The sequence below is a fragment of the Coregonus lavaretus genome, assembly GCF_964263955.1.
Source record: "Coregonus lavaretus genome assembly, chromosome: 31".
NCBI classification, from domain to species: domain Eukaryota; kingdom Metazoa; phylum Chordata; class Actinopteri; order Salmoniformes; family Salmonidae; genus Coregonus; species Coregonus lavaretus.
This window is the reverse complement of record NC_140018.1, coordinates 24936351-24955890: the sequence shown is the minus strand read 5'-3', so window position 1 is coordinate 24955890 and position 19540 is coordinate 24936351. Positions and strand designations below refer to the sequence as shown.

At 43.7% G+C, this 19540-nt stretch overlaps 1 protein-coding gene across 2 annotated transcripts in view; it reads right to left on the bottom strand.

The window, feature by feature from the left end:
• The window catches only part of med23 (mediator complex subunit 23), a 32051-nt gene extending 13324 nt beyond the window's left edge, over window positions 1-18727 (bottom strand). The window contains exons 1-22 of one of the 2 annotated variants that reach the window (XM_084148809.1): window positions 18557-18727; window positions 17521-17552; window positions 17248-17335; window positions 17006-17130; window positions 16808-16919; window positions 16527-16625; window positions 16332-16433; window positions 16144-16213; window positions 15914-16026; window positions 15705-15800; window positions 12536-12736; window positions 12197-12340; window positions 11576-11721; window positions 9390-9635; window positions 8344-8486; window positions 7875-8049; window positions 4894-5057; window positions 3840-3964; window positions 3523-3740; window positions 1248-1428; window positions 835-1005; window positions 219-435 (exon numbers count right to left, since the gene is read on the bottom strand). In XM_084148809.1, the coding sequence (XP_084004935.1) occupies window positions 219-435; window positions 835-1005; window positions 1248-1428; window positions 3523-3740; window positions 3840-3964; window positions 4894-5057; window positions 7875-8049; window positions 8344-8486; window positions 9390-9635; window positions 11576-11721; window positions 12197-12340; window positions 12536-12736; window positions 15705-15800; window positions 15914-16026; window positions 16144-16213; window positions 16332-16433; window positions 16527-16625; window positions 16808-16919; window positions 17006-17130; window positions 17248-17335; window positions 17521-17552; window positions 18557-18607 (3019 nt within the window). In that variant the 5' untranslated portion in view covers window positions 18608-18727. The remainder of the gene's footprint in view (window positions 1-218; window positions 436-834; window positions 1006-1247; window positions 1429-3522; window positions 3741-3839; window positions 3965-4893; window positions 5058-7874; window positions 8050-8343; window positions 8487-9389; window positions 9636-11575; window positions 11722-12196; window positions 12341-12535; window positions 12737-15704; window positions 15801-15913; window positions 16027-16143; window positions 16214-16331; window positions 16434-16526; window positions 16626-16807; window positions 16920-17005; window positions 17131-17247; window positions 17336-17520; window positions 17553-18556) is intronic. The other variant, XM_084148810.1, reaches the window with a different exon arrangement.
• Between the last annotated feature and the right edge of the window lie 813 nt (window positions 18728-19540).

Genomic DNA, 19540 nt, shown 5'->3' with positions numbered 1-19540 from the left:
CGACACAGAGAAACACACACTTCAGTTAGTTCAATTAGACCCACCATCTGAACAGACCTCATCACATCACATCATTCCAAATGTACAAGCATAACATTGATTAATAAAGGGGTTTTCTATCAGTGCTCTTTCGAGATGTTAGTATACCCCCCAGGCTGTATATACAATCAAAGCAACAGACCAGAACTATTCCCCATGTTCCTCTCCCCTTCCCTCACCGTGGAACTTGTAGAGTCCTCCCAGGTGGTCCAGTAAGGTCTCCAGGGACTTGGAGACGGGCAGCAGCTCCAGGAAGCGGTGGATGACAATGTCAAAGACGGGCAGGAAGCGCAGGCACACGTTACCAAAGTAGATGGGCAGGTAGTGGGACTGCTGCTGCATGGGTGGGTTCACCTGCTCTGCCAAGCCCTCAAAGTACAGCTTCTCCGGGTATTTCTGTTATCATAGGGAAGAAAACAACAGTCCAAGTCAAATGGAACTGTATCACCTTTAAGCTTTATTAAAAGAGCAAGCTTGGGAGCAGTGAAACAGTGAGTGGAGGTTATTCAGTCACCACAGTAGAACAGATGGAGACTTAACCCAGCTAACTCCACAGAAGGCTCAGTTGAAATCCCAGCCCAGCCAATGTAAATGTCACATTTAAAAACAGGGCCAAATGTCAACAGGCAACGGTGCAGGCTGAACTATAGTGGCCGCCCGTTGACATTTACGTTCGTATCGCCTTGAACCCCTCTCTGTGCTCAGTGGTTCTTTTCAGACGGTCTTTCAGGCAGCGTTGCTCTTTTCATGCTGGAGCTGTCAGTCAGACCTCCAGGGTTGGGGCCAGTACGGTACCTTGTGGTAGGCCATGTGCTTGGTGTGCCAGTCGCTCTGCAGCCAGTGCTCGGGGGCGTTCTCCTTGACGAAGTCGGAGACACGGTTGCGGAAGTCGTTGGGCTTGAGGAGGAGGAGCTGGATGATGAAGTAGCAGACCTGGGCCTCATTACCCTCGTGACTCCTCATGGCCTGGAGAGGAGAAGGGGGAGGAGAGGGAGATAAGATAAGAGCGAGGGAAGTGATTGGGAAGAGGTTAGTAGGGAATTAAACATTGTTATATAACAACTGAACCAGATTTATATTAAACAATGAGATATTAATGTACATCATCTGAAAACGTAATTATTAATGTGACTGAAGCTTTCAAATACTTAATTTGAGGAAAACCATATGACTGGCCCATAGTTTCAAATGCATTGTCTCATCCTTACCAGACACAGGATGAGTCTGTCCAGCGTGACAATGTTGTACTTCCACACCATGTCGTTGAGGATCTCGATACACTTGTTGAGCTGCTGGCCACCGGCCGACGTGGAGAACTCATAGACCAGGAAGTCTGCAAACGTCCTGACATGGGCCACCAGCGCCCGCGCCCCGATCCTCTCCAGAACCCTGGGGCAAGACAGGACACACGGCTGGTCAGGAGGACGGCCTCGTCTCACAACACACAGACAGACAGACACATGCACAGTCACACGTCAAATTAACATAATGTACAGTACCATTGCTTGTTTACCATGAGTCATCATTACTAGTTAGTATTCATTCCTCTGAATTCAAAAGGCCATCTGTCAATAACACAATTACTTCATGATTCAACGCAAAGCTGTTATCTCAAACACCATCAGCACTCTTACAGCAATCATCAACACAAACAACCACCAAACAGCTTTCTGACACCATCTGCTTCTAGTGCGTGTGTGAGTGTGTGTGTCGGTGTGTTATTATTATTATTATTATTATTATAACAGCATTCAGAAGCTGAGAGCCAAACCTAGGGCCCCCAGCAGCCCCTTCCCATTGGTAGTGCCCCTTGGGGTGGCCTTCCTACCACCCCACCTGGCCCTACATTTTTTACATTTAAGTCATTTAGCAGACGCTCTTATCCAGAGCGACTTACTGTGCATACATTAATATATATATATATTTTTTTTCATACCCCTGTGGGAATCGAACCCACAACCCTGGCGTTGCAAACACCATGCTCTACCAACTGAGCTACATCCCTGCCGGCCATTCCCTCCCCTACCCTGGGCCAATTGCGCGCCGCCCCACGGGTCTACCACAACCACAACCACCACTGACATCTCCCAATCCCCCAGGCTCCAGCTTCCTAGCAGACAGGCCCTATTTAGAGGACAGGAAGAGAGCAGTTTTACTGTACCAGCTCAGTTGTATTAACAGGCTGTCATTACCAGCAGCCAGTCACCGCAAAAGCGGGAGCACTATCCCATCAAAGTCCTTAGTCACGTCTTAAAAGCCCTGTTGCAAAATACCTTTCACTGGCGGTAAATCATATTACAAATGGTGGCGTGCGGTGCATGAACGCCTACTCGAGGAAAGCCATCACTCTCGACTGGGTAGTGACGTAAAGAGCCCAGGCAGGTTTACAGTAGAGAAGGCTATTCTCATTCCTCACACTTAAACTCTGTGTGGGACAGAGGGAGAGGCCACAGATTCTTTCCTACAGACGAGAGATGGAGAGAGAAAGAGGGAGAGTTGGAAAGAAAGTGCCAGGGAGGGATAGAGATAGAGAGAGAGGGAGAGAGAGAGAGGGATAGAAGGTGCTTGGGAGGGAGTCATTGGAGTGTTTAAGAACTTTTGCAGAAACTCTCTCCGGAGGGTTATGCAAACAACAGGCCTTCACAGCCAATTCACTCCTCCTGCCTGGTGATAAGCAGAAAAGCTCTGCTCTCCAATCCCCTCAAACCCCTGGCCTGCAGAGAAAGCAGACAGCACATAGCCTCTATGGAACAGTAGCACTCATCACATGCCAGAAATCTGGCTCCAGGGATTGGTTGTGATGCTGTGCTGATTTCCACACTGTAAGATGGAATCAGCAACAGCACTTTAGCAGGACGGCACTGACTACAGGTTGTCAGGCAGTCGCCATGACTTCTGCTTCAGAAAGTACTTTAAAACTGCCTTGCTAGTACAGACTGTGTCTTGGGAAAAAAGCTCAGAGAAATAAATTAAAAACACAAGATGATAGCGGCAGCGGAGCTGTATTGGTGCTGTCAGAGCGTGTCGAGGTTATTATCTCCCAGAGCTCGTGATTAGAATGACAAGTGTGATGTTGAGGAGAGGTAGGTCTGTGTGTGTGGTCAGGCTTTTCCATCCACAAAACCGTCCTTTGTCTGGAGAGGGAGCAGCTGCACCACAGGGAAGCCATGCCCTCTTTTTCCCACTCACTTAACATTCACAGAACTCAGCCAATCAGAATGTTGACCTTATTAAAATGGTCCCAGGTTACCTTATACTATTTATTAATGACCATACATCAGCAGGACAATGAGAACAAATCTACAGTATATGGTCCTGCTACCGTTAAATATGAATTGATGTGAAGAGATGTTGAACTTGAAACGTTGATTAATGTGTACTGTCTCTGTCAAACACATTTAATAAACGCACAAATAAAATGGTTAAGTGTTGTGCAACCAGTGTGTGATCATGTGTAAAATAGAATAGAAAAGAAGTGAATACTTTGTGGTGTACCTGAAGCCGATCTGGTTGATGTGGTCAGTCTCCAGCAGCATCTTCCAAAGCAGACACAGGAAGAGGGGCGGCGATCCCTGCATGGAGAAGTGGGTGATGATGTCGTTCTCATTGGTCATGCTCTTCCACTTCCTGTATTCCTCCTCCACGTTCTTCTTCAGGTTGAAGCGGCTCTCCTGGGGAACGTTGTTCTGCTTGAAGAACGCCTGGGGGAACACGCACACAGATATGTGTTTTTCTTAATTCTCTATGGCTGCCCCCGTAGACATAAACCCTAATCCCAGTTAGTGACTATCTCTCTGTACCTGAAGAGGAGCAGGGAAGCAGCTAAGGGTGTGAGAGGCCCAGTTATGAGGAGTAAAGTTCATGATGGTCTGCAGGATGTCCTTACACCACGTACCCTGGATGGAGTCAGAGCCTGTGAAGAAATCTGGACCAGAGAAAGCAGTGGAAGGAAAATTAGTCTTGGGTTAGGATAACGTTTTGTTAATGCTAACCTACTAGTCAGCATTACACTGACCTATAATGAGTTTCACAACCATTATCAGACACGTGTTAAATGTTGAAGTAACATTACATATTCACTACCGGTCAAAAGTTTTAGAACACCTACTCATTCAAGGGTTTTTCTTTATTTTTACTATTTTCTACATTGTAGAATAACAGCGAAGATATCAAAGCTATGAAATAACACATATGGAATCATGTAGTAACCAAATAAGTGTTAAACATATTTGAGATTTTTCAAAGTAGCCACCCTTTGCCTTGATGACAGACAGCTTTGCACACTCTTGGCATTCTCTCAACCAGCTTCACCTGGAATGCTTTTCCAACAGTCTTGAAGGAGTTCCCACATATGCTGAGCACTTGTTGGCTGCTTTTCCTTCACTCTGCCTTCACAAAGACATGATGGTTTTTGCGACTGCACTTGAAGAAACTTTCAAAGTTCTTGACATTTTCCGTATTGACTGACCTTCATGTCTTAAAGTAATGATGGATTGTTGTTTCTCTTTGCTTATTTGAGCTGTTCTTGCCATAATATGGACTTGGTCTTTTACCAAATTGGGCTATCTTCTGTATAGGTGACTACCTCATGAAGCTGGTTGAGAGAATGCCAAGAGTGTACAAAGCTGTCATCAAGGCAAAGGGTGGTTATTTGAAGAATCTCAAATATAAAATATATTTTGATTTGTTTAACACTTTCTTGGTTACTACATGATTCCATATGTGTTATTTCATAGTTTTGATGTCTTCACTATTATTCTACAATGTAGAAAATAGTACAAATAAAGAAAAACCCTTGAATGAGCAGGTGTTCTAAAACTTTTGACCAGTAGTGTAGGTTAGATAGATGCAGACCTGTGACGTGGGTGGCTCTGGCCAGAGTGAGGATGAGGGCACGATTGAGCTCCTCAGATTCAGCTGACAGCACCGTTTTGGGGTCACTGAGGAAGCGGGTGAACTGAGGCTGAACCTCGGAACTCCCTAACGCTGTGATCAACCTTAACGCTGTGCTCTCAACACTGAGGACACAGAAACAGGAAGACAAAAAGGTTACTTTTATATGACAGTAAAAGCTAGTGTTTATGTACAGAGTTGCGTCTTTGCAAAGCGCTGACCCATTTCTATGTTTATATGGAACGTTCTTATTGAATTGACAATGAATTACTTCCGCTCAATAGCACATCATTCCTCTTTACATTTTAAGACACTGTTGTATAACACCTTGGCTTGCACTGGCTTGACCCCAGAGTATAGACTAGTACTAAATCCTTTCTGGTCTTATGTTTCTGTCAGAGTCAGCATGATTGTAATAAGCCCTGCCTGCCTACGCAGGAGCTCAAGGACCTGTAACCCCTGTGGTGCTGACCACGTACAGTGAGGGAAAAAAGTATTTGATCCCCTGCTGATTTTGTACGTTTGCCCACTGACAAAGAAATGATCAGTCTATAATTTTAATGGTAGGTTTATTTGAACAGTGAGAGACAGAATAACAACAACAAAATCCAGAAAAACGCATGTCAAAAATGTTATAAATTGATTTGCATTTTAATGAGGGAAATAAGTATTTGACCCCTCTGCAAAACATGACTTAGTACTTGGTGGCAAAACCCTTGTTGGCAATCACAGAGGTCAGACGTTTCTTGTAGTTGGCCACCAGGTTTGCACACATCTCAGGAGGGATTTTGTCCCACTCCTCTTTGCAGATCTTCTCCAAGTCATTAAGGTTTCGAGCCTGATGCTTGGCAACTCAAACCTTCAGCTCCCTCCACAGATTTTCTATGGGATTAAGGTCTGGAGACTGGCTAGGCCACTCCTTAATGTGCTTCTTCTTGAGCCACTCCTTTGTTGCCTTGGCCGTGTGTTTTGGGTCATTGTCATGCTGGAATACCCATCCACGACCCATTTTCAATGCCCTGGCTGAGGGAAGGAGGTTCTCACCTAAGATTTGACGGTACATGGCCCCGTCCATCGTCCCTTTGATGCGGTGAAGTTGTCCTGTCCCTTTAACAGAAAAACACCCCCAAAGCATAATGTTTCCACCTCAACGTTTGACGGTGGGGATGGTGTTCTTGGGGTCATAGGCAGCATTCCTCCTCCTCCAAACACGGCGAGTTGAGTTGATGTCAAAGAGCTCGATTTTGGTCTCATCTGACCACAACACTTTCACCCAGTTCTCCTCTGAATCATTCAGATGTTCATTGGCAAACTTCAGACGGGCCTGTATGTGCTTTCTTGAGCAGGGGGACCTTGCGGGCGCTGCAGGATTTCAGTCCTTCACGGCGTAGCGTGTTACCAATTGTTTTCTTGGTGACTATGGACCCAGCTGCCTTGAGATCATTGACAAGATCCTCCCGTGTAGTTCTGGGCTGATTCCTCACCGTTCTCATGTTCATTGCAACTCCACGAGGTGAGATCTTGCATGGAGCCCCAGGCCGAGGGAGATTGACAGTTATTTTGTGTTTCTTCCATTTGCGAATAATCGCACCAACTGTTGTCACCTTCTCACCAAGCTGCTTGGCGATGGTCTTGTAGCCCATTCCAGCCTTGTGTAGGTCTACAATCTTGTCCCTGACATCCTTGGAGAGCTCTTTGGTCTTGGCCATGGTGGAGAGTTTGGAATCTGATTGATTGATTGCTTCTGTGGACAGGTGTCTTTTATACAGGTAACAAGCTGAGATTAGGAGCACTCCCTTTAAGAGTGTGCTCCTAATCTCAGCTCGTTACCTGTATAAAAGACACCTGGGAGCCAGAAATCTTTCTGATTGAGAGGGGGTCAAATACTTATTTCCCTCATTAAAATGCAAATCAATTTATTACATTTTTGACATGCGTTTTTCTGGATTTTTTTGTTGTTATTCTGTCTCTCACTGTTCAAATAAACCTACCATTAAAATTATAGACTGATCATTTCTTTGTCAGTGGGCAAATGTACAAAATCAGCAGGGGATCAAATACTTTTTTCCCCCTCACTGTAGGTGAAGCCAGGAGTTTTTACTGGCCAAATTACCTAACCAGGAAATATTCAGGGCCCTAGTTATATTATATAATTACAACTAGGGTGTGGAGTGTTTCCTGGTCAGATCACAAGGTCAGAAAAAATCTCCTGGGCCCAGTTGCATAAAACATCTTAAGTAATTTTCCCTTACCTAAGGGAATTGTTTAAGGGCGTTGCATAGAGCTCCTCAAATATTCCTTTACGTAAGGGCATACTTAAGGGGTTTTATGGTAGTTTGAAGGTATGTACTGTAGAAAGAGTATCTGGTTACCATGGAGACTGCCTGATTCACTGACAAAACATATTGTCAAAGAGATCACATTTATTTTGTGAGATAGTAAAATAGAACGTCTACAATCAAAACAGGACAACCAAATTGCTTCAGATGATTATAAACCACGTTTCTTGTAGTTACTTTTTTCTCAACTTGTTTCTATTACTTGCTAGCACTTCAAGCTAGCTTACAGAGTAGCTAGCTAACTAGCCAGCTAACTTTGTAGCCATGGACTGTGCATCTTCCATTGTTTAGCTAAGTAGCTAGCTGGTTGATGTGTTCCTTTTGTAGCCAGGGCAGATGAAAGCAACATTCACCTCCACAAATGCTGTTTACATTTATAGCCATACTGAATGAAGCAGTTAAGGGACCTCAAGGGCACCTTTAACTTTTTCACTTAATTAAAGGGGGGAATTCAACTTAAAATGTTTTGTGCAACTGACTTATTAAAATTAAGGAAACTTTAAGGGAAAAGATAAGGGGGGAAATTAACTTAAGGTGTTTTATGCAACCGGGCCCTGGCCCTAAAAATGGTGTCTGACTGTGCCTGATCCTGTGGTTACTGACCAGAGGTGCAGCTGGTTCTGGTTGGTCTGGGGCACGGCAGCAAGCGAGTGCAGGTGACTGAGCAGCTGGACGCGGTAGTGGGGCTGGATGTGGTGCATACGGTAGCTGAACATCTCCAGCAGAGTGTGAAGGATGCCCCAGGCGTGGGACTTGAACACATTGGGCAGGAGCTGGCCTGGTAAAACAGAACATCATGTTGTTGTAGTTAGAACATCTGTGATCCATTTGTAATACAGTTAAGCTGGCCATGCTGCCGCTCAGGCCAGGGTCGAACACAGCAGGGAGAAAACATTTGGAAACTGGGAGCTACAAACTGAACTTGTCAAATAAGAACACACATTTTAGTTTTTCCATTGCAAAACATTTTGTTATGGTGTGCCTTTCTGAACATGAACCAGGTCTCTTTTTGAAAAAATGCAGGCAGGGATTGATAAGGTCTATAAGGGGATTCAGAGACTGCAGGACTTACTGATGAATCCTTTGATGCCCAGAGATTCTATCTCCATGTAGACCAGCAGTCTGCTGTAGGTCTCCACCAGGGCTGGGGCCAGGGCGATGCTGGACTTGGCGTGGGCCAACTTGATCACCCGCGTGGCGATGCTATGGATCAGGCTGAACGTACAGGAGAAATGTGAATGAGATTTGACTAATGTATGCAGTTTTCACCTTATTTATTATGCTTTGATCACAAATCTGTCAGAATACTACTTATGCAAGTGTTGGTATTTGCAGAAAATAGCTGAATGTTCGAGGCATTATTGGCTCAGAAATTGCAGATGGCTTTATTGTAAAATGAATAAGCACTGAATCATCTGCAAAGCAGCCAGAGCAGATAAAAAAAAAAAGTAGAACCCACTCATCTGTAAAAATAGCTTTTAGGTTGAAATGGATGGATGCTGTTTAAACTCATCACTATCACCCTCTATCCTTTGGTTGTAAATGGCAACTAACAGCAGGGAGAATACAACAGTGATCAACAGGAGAGGGAGAAGACATCACTCTTCAACGCTCTCATCTGTTCTTTGTAATTTAGCACAGAGCCATTTCATTTCATACACCCTGGGCTACACTAAACCGAGCGGGAGAAAATGACAACGTGTAAATGTTATGTGTTTAAATTCAAACGAATTATCCAAGCCTTATTGCATTTTAAATAGGGCAGTTTAAATGTGAATAAAATTGCATAATGGCATGTCCTTAAAAAAAAAAAACTTGGCAGGGGTCTAAAATAATGCATTTAAGTAGATTATTATTAGCACAGCATTTCAAGCAGGGTGTTTTTTTAGTTAATTAAAAACACCATAGGATGCATCCTCAAGTCTTTCTGTAAGCCTCCCGTAGACTGAGACTGTTCCATTCTTACTTCAATAACCCCTAGTAAGAGCTCTAACTAAATGAAGTATTACTTTTGATGTTGCTGTGATATCCTGACAGCACCAACGAAAGGAACAGTAGTAGTGGTTGTAGGGACTATAGAGACATACAGTATATATCTCTATGGTAAGCATTGCCCACCTCATCTTGGCGTGGACGGTGAGGGAGTCCAGGAGGTTCATGGGTAGTGGTGTGACAGAGCCTGATGCGGTACAGTTGGTGCCAGGCAGGGTGATGCGCATGCTGCCGTTGCCATAGATAGTCTCCACCAGCACACCCATGGGCAGAGTGAAGCACTCGGAGTTAGTGGAGTAGGCATTACACAGCAGGGCGATCTTATAGTCTGTCATCCCCAGGGACTTGTTCCTCAGGCTCTGCTGGAGAAACCTAAACACAAAAGGACAGGTAGAATACAATATTACAGGGGATAGGAGGCAATCAGTTTAAATGCAATCGAATCCCAGATTTGAGATGTTGCTTTTATCTCAAACTGACTATCAAGGCATCACAAATCATGCATCTGTGAGTTACAGTGCATTCGGAAAGTATTCAGATCCCTTGACTTTTTCCACATTTTGTTACATTACAGCCTTATTCTAAAATGGATTCAATTGTTTTGTTTTTCTCATCAATTTACACACAATACCCCATTATGACAAAGCAAAAACAGGTTTTTAGAAATGTTTGCAAATGTATAAATAAATAAAAACTGAAATATCACATTTACGTAAGTATTCAGACCCTTTACTTTGTTGAAGCACCTTTGGCAGCGATTACAGCCTTGAGTTTTCTTGGGCATGACGGTACAAGCTTGGCACACCTGTATGGGAGTTTCTCCCATTCTTCTCTGCAGATCCTCTCAAGCTCTGTCAGGTTGGATGGGGAGCGTCGCTGCACAGCTATTTTCAGGTCTCTCCAGAGATGTTCGATTGGGTTCAAGTCCGGTCTCTGGCTGGACCACTCAAGGGCATTCAGAGACTTGTCCCGAAGCCATTCCTGCGTTGTCTTGGCTGTGTGCTTAGGGTCGTTGTCCTGTTGGAAGGTGAACCTTCGCCCCAGTCGGAGGTCCTGAGTGCTCTGGAGCAGGTTTTCATCAAGGATCTCTCTGTACTTTGCTCCGTTCATCTTTCCCTCGATCACCTCCCTGACCAAGGCCCTTCTCCCCCGACCGGGCGGCCAGCTTTAGGAAGAGTCTAGGTGGTTCCAAACTTCTTCCATTTAAGAATAATGGAGGCCACTGTGTTCTTGGGGACCTTCAATGCTGCAGACATTTTTTGGTACCCTTCCCCAGATCTGTGCCTCAACACAATCCTGTCTTGGAGCTCTACGGACAATTCCTTCGACCTCATGGCTTGGTTTTTGCTCTGACATGCACTGTCAACTGTGGGACCTTATATAGACAGGCGTGTGTCTTTCCAAGTCATTTCCAATCAATTGAATTTACCACAGGTGGACTCCAATTAGGTTGTAGAAACATCTCAAGGATGATCAATGGAAACAGGATGCACCTGAGCTCAATTTTGAGTCTCATAGCAAAGGGTCTGAATACTTATGTAAATAAGGTATTTGTTTTTTGCAAAACAAATCTAAAAACCTGTTATCGCTTTGTCATTATGGAGTGTATTGTGTGTAGATTGATGAGAAAAAAAGTATAATGTAATCAATTTTAGAATAAGGATGTAACGTAACAAAATGTTACAAAGGTCAAGGGGTCTGAATACTTTCCAAATGCACGGTATACTGCAAGTTGGTGACCACTGACTACTAACACTTTTAGACTGGCTGCCTAAGTGATTCCTTATGAGCTTTCTAGTAGACAACATGACATACAAGAGCTGGTGTTAAGTACCTATTGGTCTCTAAAGGTAGAGCTGCTGTTTTGACATTCTCTCTCTGCGGGACCAGCTGTCAGGACCTCTGAATGCTCGGCTATGAAAAGCCAACTGACATTTACTCCTGAGGTGTTGAACTGATGCACTCGCTATAACCACTGTGGTTATTATTTTACCCAGCTGGTCATCTATGAACGTTTGAACGTCTTTAAGAACAATCTGACCTTAATGGCCATGTACTCTTATAATCTCCACCCTGCACAGCCAGAAGAGGACTGGCCACCCCTCAGAGCCTGGTTCCTCTCTAGGTTTCTTCCTAGGTTCCTGCCTTCCTAAGGAGTTTTTCCTAGCCACTGTGCTTTTGCATCTGCATTGCTTGCTCTTTGAGGTTTTAGGCTGGGTATCTGTATAAACATTTTGTGACAACTGCTAGTGTAAAATTGGCTTTTTAAAATACATTTGATTGATTGATTGATAGAGGAGACAGTCTCTTACTCATGATGCAGCTTGAGGGAGTGGGGGATGGGGATCTGCAGCTTGGAGTTGTCGTTCTGAGCCTTGCGGTTCAGGTGGATCCAGATGCATGTCATGGCGAAGGCGTGGGTCGACTGGGGCTTGCTGATGTCCGGCACCGGGATGCACTGTAGAGAAACACACACATCACAATGTCTCTAGTCATCCCAATAAAACCTTAAATAAATCATCAATTCATATCAATATCTTCTAAATGAAGTAGACACCAAGTAAATGGTTTCATCACCTGACTAGTATAATGTATTATGTCACTAAACATTTCACTCATTCATTCACAATTGGCTGTTTCATCATTGGTCAGAAAGCTAATAAATATCCACTTAGCTCTGGGCTAAGATGGACGAGTCAGCCATGATTGTGTGTTAGTGCAGCATTTGTAAACACATCCAGTATTGCATGCTAATGGTAGATTTGGCTGGAAGTCAATTGGGGGAGATGGAGATGGGGCTGCAGATGCCTTAATTGCGTCCCCTTGGAGACAGCAGCTCCAGATGCAGCTCAGAGTGGAGCACACTGGCTCCTGCAGCGTTGCTCCGACAGACGGAGGAGCTGAAACAACAGACGTACACACACTGTGGCTACCTCTTTCTCTGGGTAGAGCAGATCGAACAGCTTCATGACAGGGAGAAAGTCAGCCAGGGCGTTCTTCTGGATGCTGCCAGATATGAACTGGAGGAGGACCCACATGAGGTGGTCTCTGCCTTTGATCAGGCCTCGACCAGCCAGCTGAGGAGCAACACACACAAGACACACATTTTAGACATCGTCTGTATAACAGTCTCTCTGTCTCACACACTAATTTCATCCGCTAATGGTAAAAATGAAGCAAGAACAAGAATAGAGCATTAACGATATTAGGACAAATGACTGTGTCCACTTCTATAAAAGTGTCTGTCTGTGTTTCAATCAACACCATCCCACCTTCTGGTGAAGAGAGAGCACCATGTGTGGGAAGCTGGCGAACTGGAAGAGCACAAAGAAAATGAGCTGGCTGGAGAGGTGCTGCCACAGGAGCTGGCTGGTGCCGCCATCGTCAAACTGCTCCTCGGTCTCCGAGCGCTCCATGGCGTACACCACCAGGTCCACCAGCTGGTCCTCGAGCACCGGGCAGCGCTGCTTGTGCTGTGAGGGGGAGAGCCCAGAGAGACGGGTGTCAGAGGTCAGAGAGGGATGTAAAACACAGGAAATGTACCTCATACAGGGAATTCAGCACTGGCCCATACTTCACCAAAACAAGTGAAATCAGCATACAGTGGATTGATTTTAGTTCCATTCCCTCTTACTCCACCCCAAACACGGTTTCACAGCAACATCAGTCAAGCCACTTCGCACAAACGGGAGTCTCAGAAATGTTGGGTACAAACAGAGCTTGTCCCTGGCACACAGATGGTACACACTCACTCAAACACACACACACAAAACAGAGCATGACATGAAGACTACACCACTGCCAAAGAAAGCCCAGATCCCAGAGTAGCTGCACTATATCACCACATTGGTCACTTTTGCTTTCAAATAATTGATCAAGTCATTTCAGTAATCTATCAAATGTAATTTAGCGGTTAAGCCAATATTTGCTCAACAGGTGGTGCTCTGCACATTTACAATCAGTCTTACGCTGAATAAATAATGGCTTGTGGTCAAAAGGTTCACTGAAAAACAAAGCTGATAGACTGAGAACAAGCTTAGATATACCCAGTCTGTTTGTTCTGACACCACAAAAGGTATTTTCTCTCTCGGATATACTGCAGCTGCCCCCTGAAAGTGGCATGCAGGTATAGAACACACTGCCATTCATCTCAACACCACACTGTGAGCAGAGGGTAGCATCATCTCCAACGGCTGGGGGGGGATACAGTGGTACAACACATGCTCTTCTGAGATGGGGGTTTCTTTACTGGATTAAGGCTGGTCTGATGATAGTGTCCAACCAATGGCCTTGGTTTATGGAATCTAAAGAGTTAAAGCAATCTTCGATGGAATTATATATACAGTAGGTTTTTGGGGCCTTTTTGCAGTCTTTTTAAAAATGTTTCTGATAGAGAGCCAGGACCAAAGATAGGTCCAAGTAATCATTCTTTTGAAATGTAAGAAGGCTACTTTTAGTAAGGCTCAGGACATTGCATTAGGAAAACAATTCAATCAGAAGATTGCTTTCACCATGACTTTTGGCAGACCCAAAGTAATTTGTCAGTCAGCACATGATTCATAGTAGCTTTTGAACCAAATCATCACTGTTGTGGTGGATGTGTCAAAATCCAATAATGTAACCTCAATGGCAAAAGACATATTTGATCATGCTCCTATGTGAACAAAGACATGGCCAATTCCGGACATTCCCGGAATGCATTTAAATCTACTACCTTGCAACAACATGATAGAAACAGCATAGCCTATCCAGTGTCAACATTCAAATGGAAAACTCTTGCAGTGCAAACGTCAAGATACACCTGAACCACAGTTGAAAGACAGGACTATACTACATTACGGCATGCAGCAGATCAGGGCTTGAAATTAACGTGTCATTCTAAGGTACGTACACCTCTAGTTTCAAACACAAAATGTCCAATCCTCTTTGCTGATTTGGTAATGTTGCAGCATGTTTGAAATTGTAAATATATAATGATTTATAACATGCTTTTGTTTCATTCAAAAATAATATATGTAGGCTATTAAATTCAAGGACATTGGAATGGGGAAGGAATTAGTGTATTCAATAATATAACACACCAAAGTAGATCCTAATAATATCAAATTTGCACGTGGCAATTGATACAATTGGTTCACATTTCACTACTTTGTATACAAGCATTTTTCCTTGAGATCTCACAAGAGCTTTTACAATGCTGTTCCGCACATTCTTAGAATTGCAAAATGATTTCAACAATATGAATTCATAGTCTATCTAATGCAGGGAGACTAAATGGGCAGTGGAGTTAGCCACCATTAAATTAGAATCTAAGTAAATCACTTAACTAGATTTGCCACAGTGTACAGGCAGTTGAAATAGTGTTTCAATTGTGTCTAGCTATGTATACAGGTGACATTGCACATTTATTTGATTCGAAATTCAAGTAGAATAATCTATGAAAGACAGAGAGGTAAAATAATTGTCAAGTTGCTGTGTTTTTGGATTTGTGTACAGGCTCTTGGGACGCAAGATGAAATTCTGAAACCCAAGACTGAACACAACACATCTATGTTCTTAAAAAACAGCTTTGAGAGATGTCTCGACAGACAGCAACAGCCACAGCATTAAAACTCCAATGAGATGAGACATCTATGGACCACACTACGTGGCCAACAAGGGGAGCTGAACTGCAGACCCTTGCACATCATGTCAATGTGATGCATTGTCATATCAGCTCTTTCACACGCTCTTGGACATCGGTCTTTATCTAAGGTAATTTCAAGCCCTATGTTTTGCTTTATTTCTCGTTTTCTTTGGTGGTCTAGACGTGATCAGTGTGACTAGGAAGCTGCGTCCAGTATCTGGTTAGTCACAATACAACAGGAAGATTGTGAACATACCTGAGCAATGTTCAAGGTCTAGAGCATTGGAGGATGGGCAGGGCAAGACAGGACAGAACAAAAAGAAAGAAAGAAAAAAGGAAAAAACAAAACAGTGACTAGGAGGCCAGCTCCAAGTTCCCCTGTCAGTCAGTAAAGCCTGAGTACTCCTAAGAGACACATCAATTGAACGTGACGGGGCATATTAACTGGTGTATTCCCTTACACCAATACTGGTTGTTGTTGTTGCTTGTCCCTGGGCCAACGGGGCAGAGTCAGACAGAACTTGAAACACAGTTGATTTGAGCTGCCAAGCAGGGCTGGGGGTAAACATAGCGCACTGAAGTGGCAGGGAGTAGATTGGAGGCTGGCCTTATAGAAACAAAGCAATGCAAACCATTGTTGTTTGCCTTCATCTGGATTCTACAGGTAATCAGATGCACTAAATACAGTACAAGACAGCTCACGTGATAGGCTGGTTATCTGGAGCATCCTGGGCTTGTGTACCGTACCTGTGTTATCAAGAGCAAGGGAGGAGGAAGGGGAGAGCTGACAGGGCAGGGCAGGAGAGGAGAAGTACCTGCTTGTTGAGCCCTAACATGTTGCAGACCATGTCTCGAGAGTAGGGCTGCTCCAGCACATATCGCAGCAGCCCTGTCTGTGGTTCAAACAGGTCCTGGGGGAGAAACACCAACATCCTTTGACAAAAGCTTTGACAAACAGGCGTTACACTGTCTGGGTAAAGTATTTCTATGGTGGTGATAAGTATGATAGGTTTAGGAGTAGTACCTTGTCGAAGGGCAGCATGCCCCTGAGAGGGAAGCGTAACGTGGTGGGGTCCAGCTTCCAGGAGTTGCAGATAGCTCCAGAGTTGTTGACCACTGGAAGGAGGCTGCATCTCCCTACAGATCAAACATATGATAAGTCATTTAAAGTCCTCTGAACAATACTCCCAAATAAATATATTTATCTCACAACTGCTCAATACCAAGCAGGTTACGTGCAAATAGTGGCCTTACCACAGATGGAGTTAATTCTTGCAGTGGGCCGAAAGCTGTCAACAAAATCTGACATGAGACTGCCCAGAAGCTAGAATACAAGAGAAGGATAGGGTGAAAGACTGACCAGTTCAGATGCTATTTATCTCAGTTCAAATCAATTCATCATCCACACAAATGACATGAATATAGCCTGGTTAAAAACATACCCAGTGTGACAACGTCCCCTCGGGATAGAGTTTTCTGATCTCTGTAATGGCAAAGTAGGCAGGCAGGAGGCACGCGTTCCTGTCGAGGATGTACTCCACCACCTGTGAGGTGATATACAAACATCTCAGCAGGTTAATTCAACCTGAAATCCCCAAACTCTTGTGAAAAAGCCTATGGCTGGAAAGGCGGCGTACCTCTCGGGCAGCTAGCAGCTGCTGGACCACTGCTGAGCTAACGGTGTTGGGAATGGTCTGAATCTTGTCCAGCAGAGCCTTCAGTAGATCTCTAACTCCCTGTGATGTAACACAATGAAGCACATCATTCATGTTATTACAATAGTAGATAATATCCTATAATACATACAGTATGTAATAAAACTATTTACACTGTTGTATACGACTTCCATTTCTCTATGCTGAATGCTATCCTACGATCTGTAGTCACGTTGATTGAGATCAAGCACATTGTTTCTTACCTTGTAATCCACACCACCGATGATTTTCCGTATGAGTCGAAAAGTCAAGGCCCATAACTGTGTCCGCTCCCACTCCAGGTTATCTGAGCTTATGAGAGCCTGACACACCATCCTGAGAAAACAGGACAATTCATTCTTCTGTCCGCAGCACAATCCACAACACTAGTCATTTTCTCACAGAGGAAAACACATCCTTACCTGGGAGGTAACAGGCTGGTTTCCACTGCCATGGCGAGGCAATCATAGAGAAAAGAGATCCGTTTGGGGCTGTGCTGGCCATGAATGAACCGGACAATCCACTGCACACACTGGTCATGGGAATCCTGAAGAAAGCAGCAAACTGTCTCGTTACTGCTGAGGTATTACAGAAACAAGTGCAGTGTATAGGGTTTGAATGATGTTAGATGCTGCATGTGTCAAATCTTGGGCATCTCTCTCACCGGAGGAAGAGTGCTCCAATACTGACGAAAGGCACCTAGACAACTGATAAGTTTTGTTCTCTCATCCTCAGGTGTGTCCATAAACATGCTGAGAAGAAAGATGAGAAGGCATTAAATACAACTAAAAATATAACTACTCCACAAGTACTATAACAAATTGTATGACACAGAATAGTTTTTTTTATACTGCACTTCATATTTAACTGGGATGCAGACAGTGCACATCTGGCCTAGCTATGTCTTCACAAAACAAGTCTGCTTGAGCAGTCTTACCCTGCAAAGGCTTCCTCAATAACTTCTGTTTTCTGAAAAAGAAAATGAAGTTTTCAGTGAATAGACCATCAATGGAGTAATGCTTAGAATATGTTACACTCGACAAAAATTACCTAGCTAGCACACTTAGGGTTAACGCCTGACCCCGTGTTTCTCAGTTGGTAGAGCATGGGTTGTGGGTTCGATTCCCACGGGGGGCCAGTATGAAAAGGTATGCACTCACTAACTGTAAGTCGCTCTGGATAAGAGCGTCTGCTAAATGACTAAAAATGTTTTTTTTTTTTTTTTTATGTAAAACGTGCACGATCTAAGGGTGCATTCATTACGGAAACCGTTTGCCGTTTAAGAACCAAACGGAAGCAAACAGAGTAAACGGAACAAAACGGGGAGGGACCTACCTGAATTTGTCCGATAGACTCGTTTGCGTTTTCGAGTAAACGGATTCTGTTGCAAAACGTTTTGCAACAGAATCGGCATAATGATTACACCCCTGCTGTCACAGGCTAACGTTATATAGCTAACGTTAGCCATGACATTTTTTTTATTTTACCTTTATTTAACTAGGCAAGTCAGTTAAGAACAAATTCTTATTTACAATCACGGCCTACACCGGCCAAACCCGGACGACGCTGGGCCAATTGTGCGCCGCCCTTTGGGACTCCACTTCACCGCCGGTTGTGATACAGCCTGGAATCGTACCAGGGGGTCTGTAGTGACGCCTCAAACGCTGAGATGCAGTGCCTTAGACCGCTGCGCCACTCGGGAGCCCATATGGCTCATTTAGTAGAAAGTTAGCTAGCGGGTTTGGGCATTCCTATGCATCGTTAATTTGATCAATATGAGGCAGCAAATATTAACTAAGTAGAATGCATGGTGAGATTGTTGTAAAATGTGGCTAACCAAAAAGTATCGGGCCATAAGTGAATTTGCAAAAAAGCTAGCTAGCTCAGCTAGTAACGTTAGCTGCTAACAAAAGGTAAGCGGCTAACGTTAGCTGGTTATCTAAAGTTAGCTATCTGATACAGAATGCACATACCACTACATCCTCGAATATACTCTGGAGCTGGGTTTCCATTGAAATCGCCATGCTTCAACGATGTACACTTCAATTTACCAATTCATGTCAGAAATCGCATAGGCACTTAGCTCCATTCAATGAGTAAGGATGGATTCTACAGCTATCAGGCTAACGTTTGTTAACCGGAAGTTCGTGCAGCCTTAAAAACAAACCGATATGGCACAGTCAAAATAATACATTGTTCCACGTCTATGGTGCCATTTAATAAAACAATACGATCTACGTTTCAATGGTCTGTGGCATATCTAAAATGAAAATATTAATCAGACTGCTACATTTAATATGTCTAGACCAGTTTAAATTATGTAAACGTACTTATGCACAATCATAATGTAAAACATCAACGCCATCAAGAACCTCAAGTGTAGAGTTCCCATTTATGCCACAAGGTGGTGATCTATGACAATTAAATAAACTATTCACACCAGTCAAACAAGTCTTCAAACAGGGTAATATTTGCAATGTGGCAATCACTGCACTGCCATCTCAAGAATGTTGTGGGCCTGTCTATGGTGACCCAAAACAAACAAATATGTACAAGTCATTACAAAAGTTGACACAAATCTGACAGATGTTCCCTACCAGAAAAGTGTTTTTCATATCCATCCTTTAAATGTTAAAACATTTAATCATATCAAATCACAGAAGTTATAATCCCATAACCTGGATTTAAAAATACATGTTGAAAATAAATATATTTTTGGTGAAAAACACGTTATAACGTAAAGGCCTAGTTTATTTCGTTATGTGCACAGGTGCTAGTTTGCCGAACTCCTAATTTCTTACAGTAAATAACTCCGCCCATTTCACTTGACTAGGCGACCTGGCCAAGGTAAGGTAAAGCAGAAAAGAATACCACTCTGCGTGAACAACATGGAAGCGATGTGGAAGACACTGTACGGCAGGGGTGTCAAAGTCAAATGGACGGAGGGCCAAATAAAA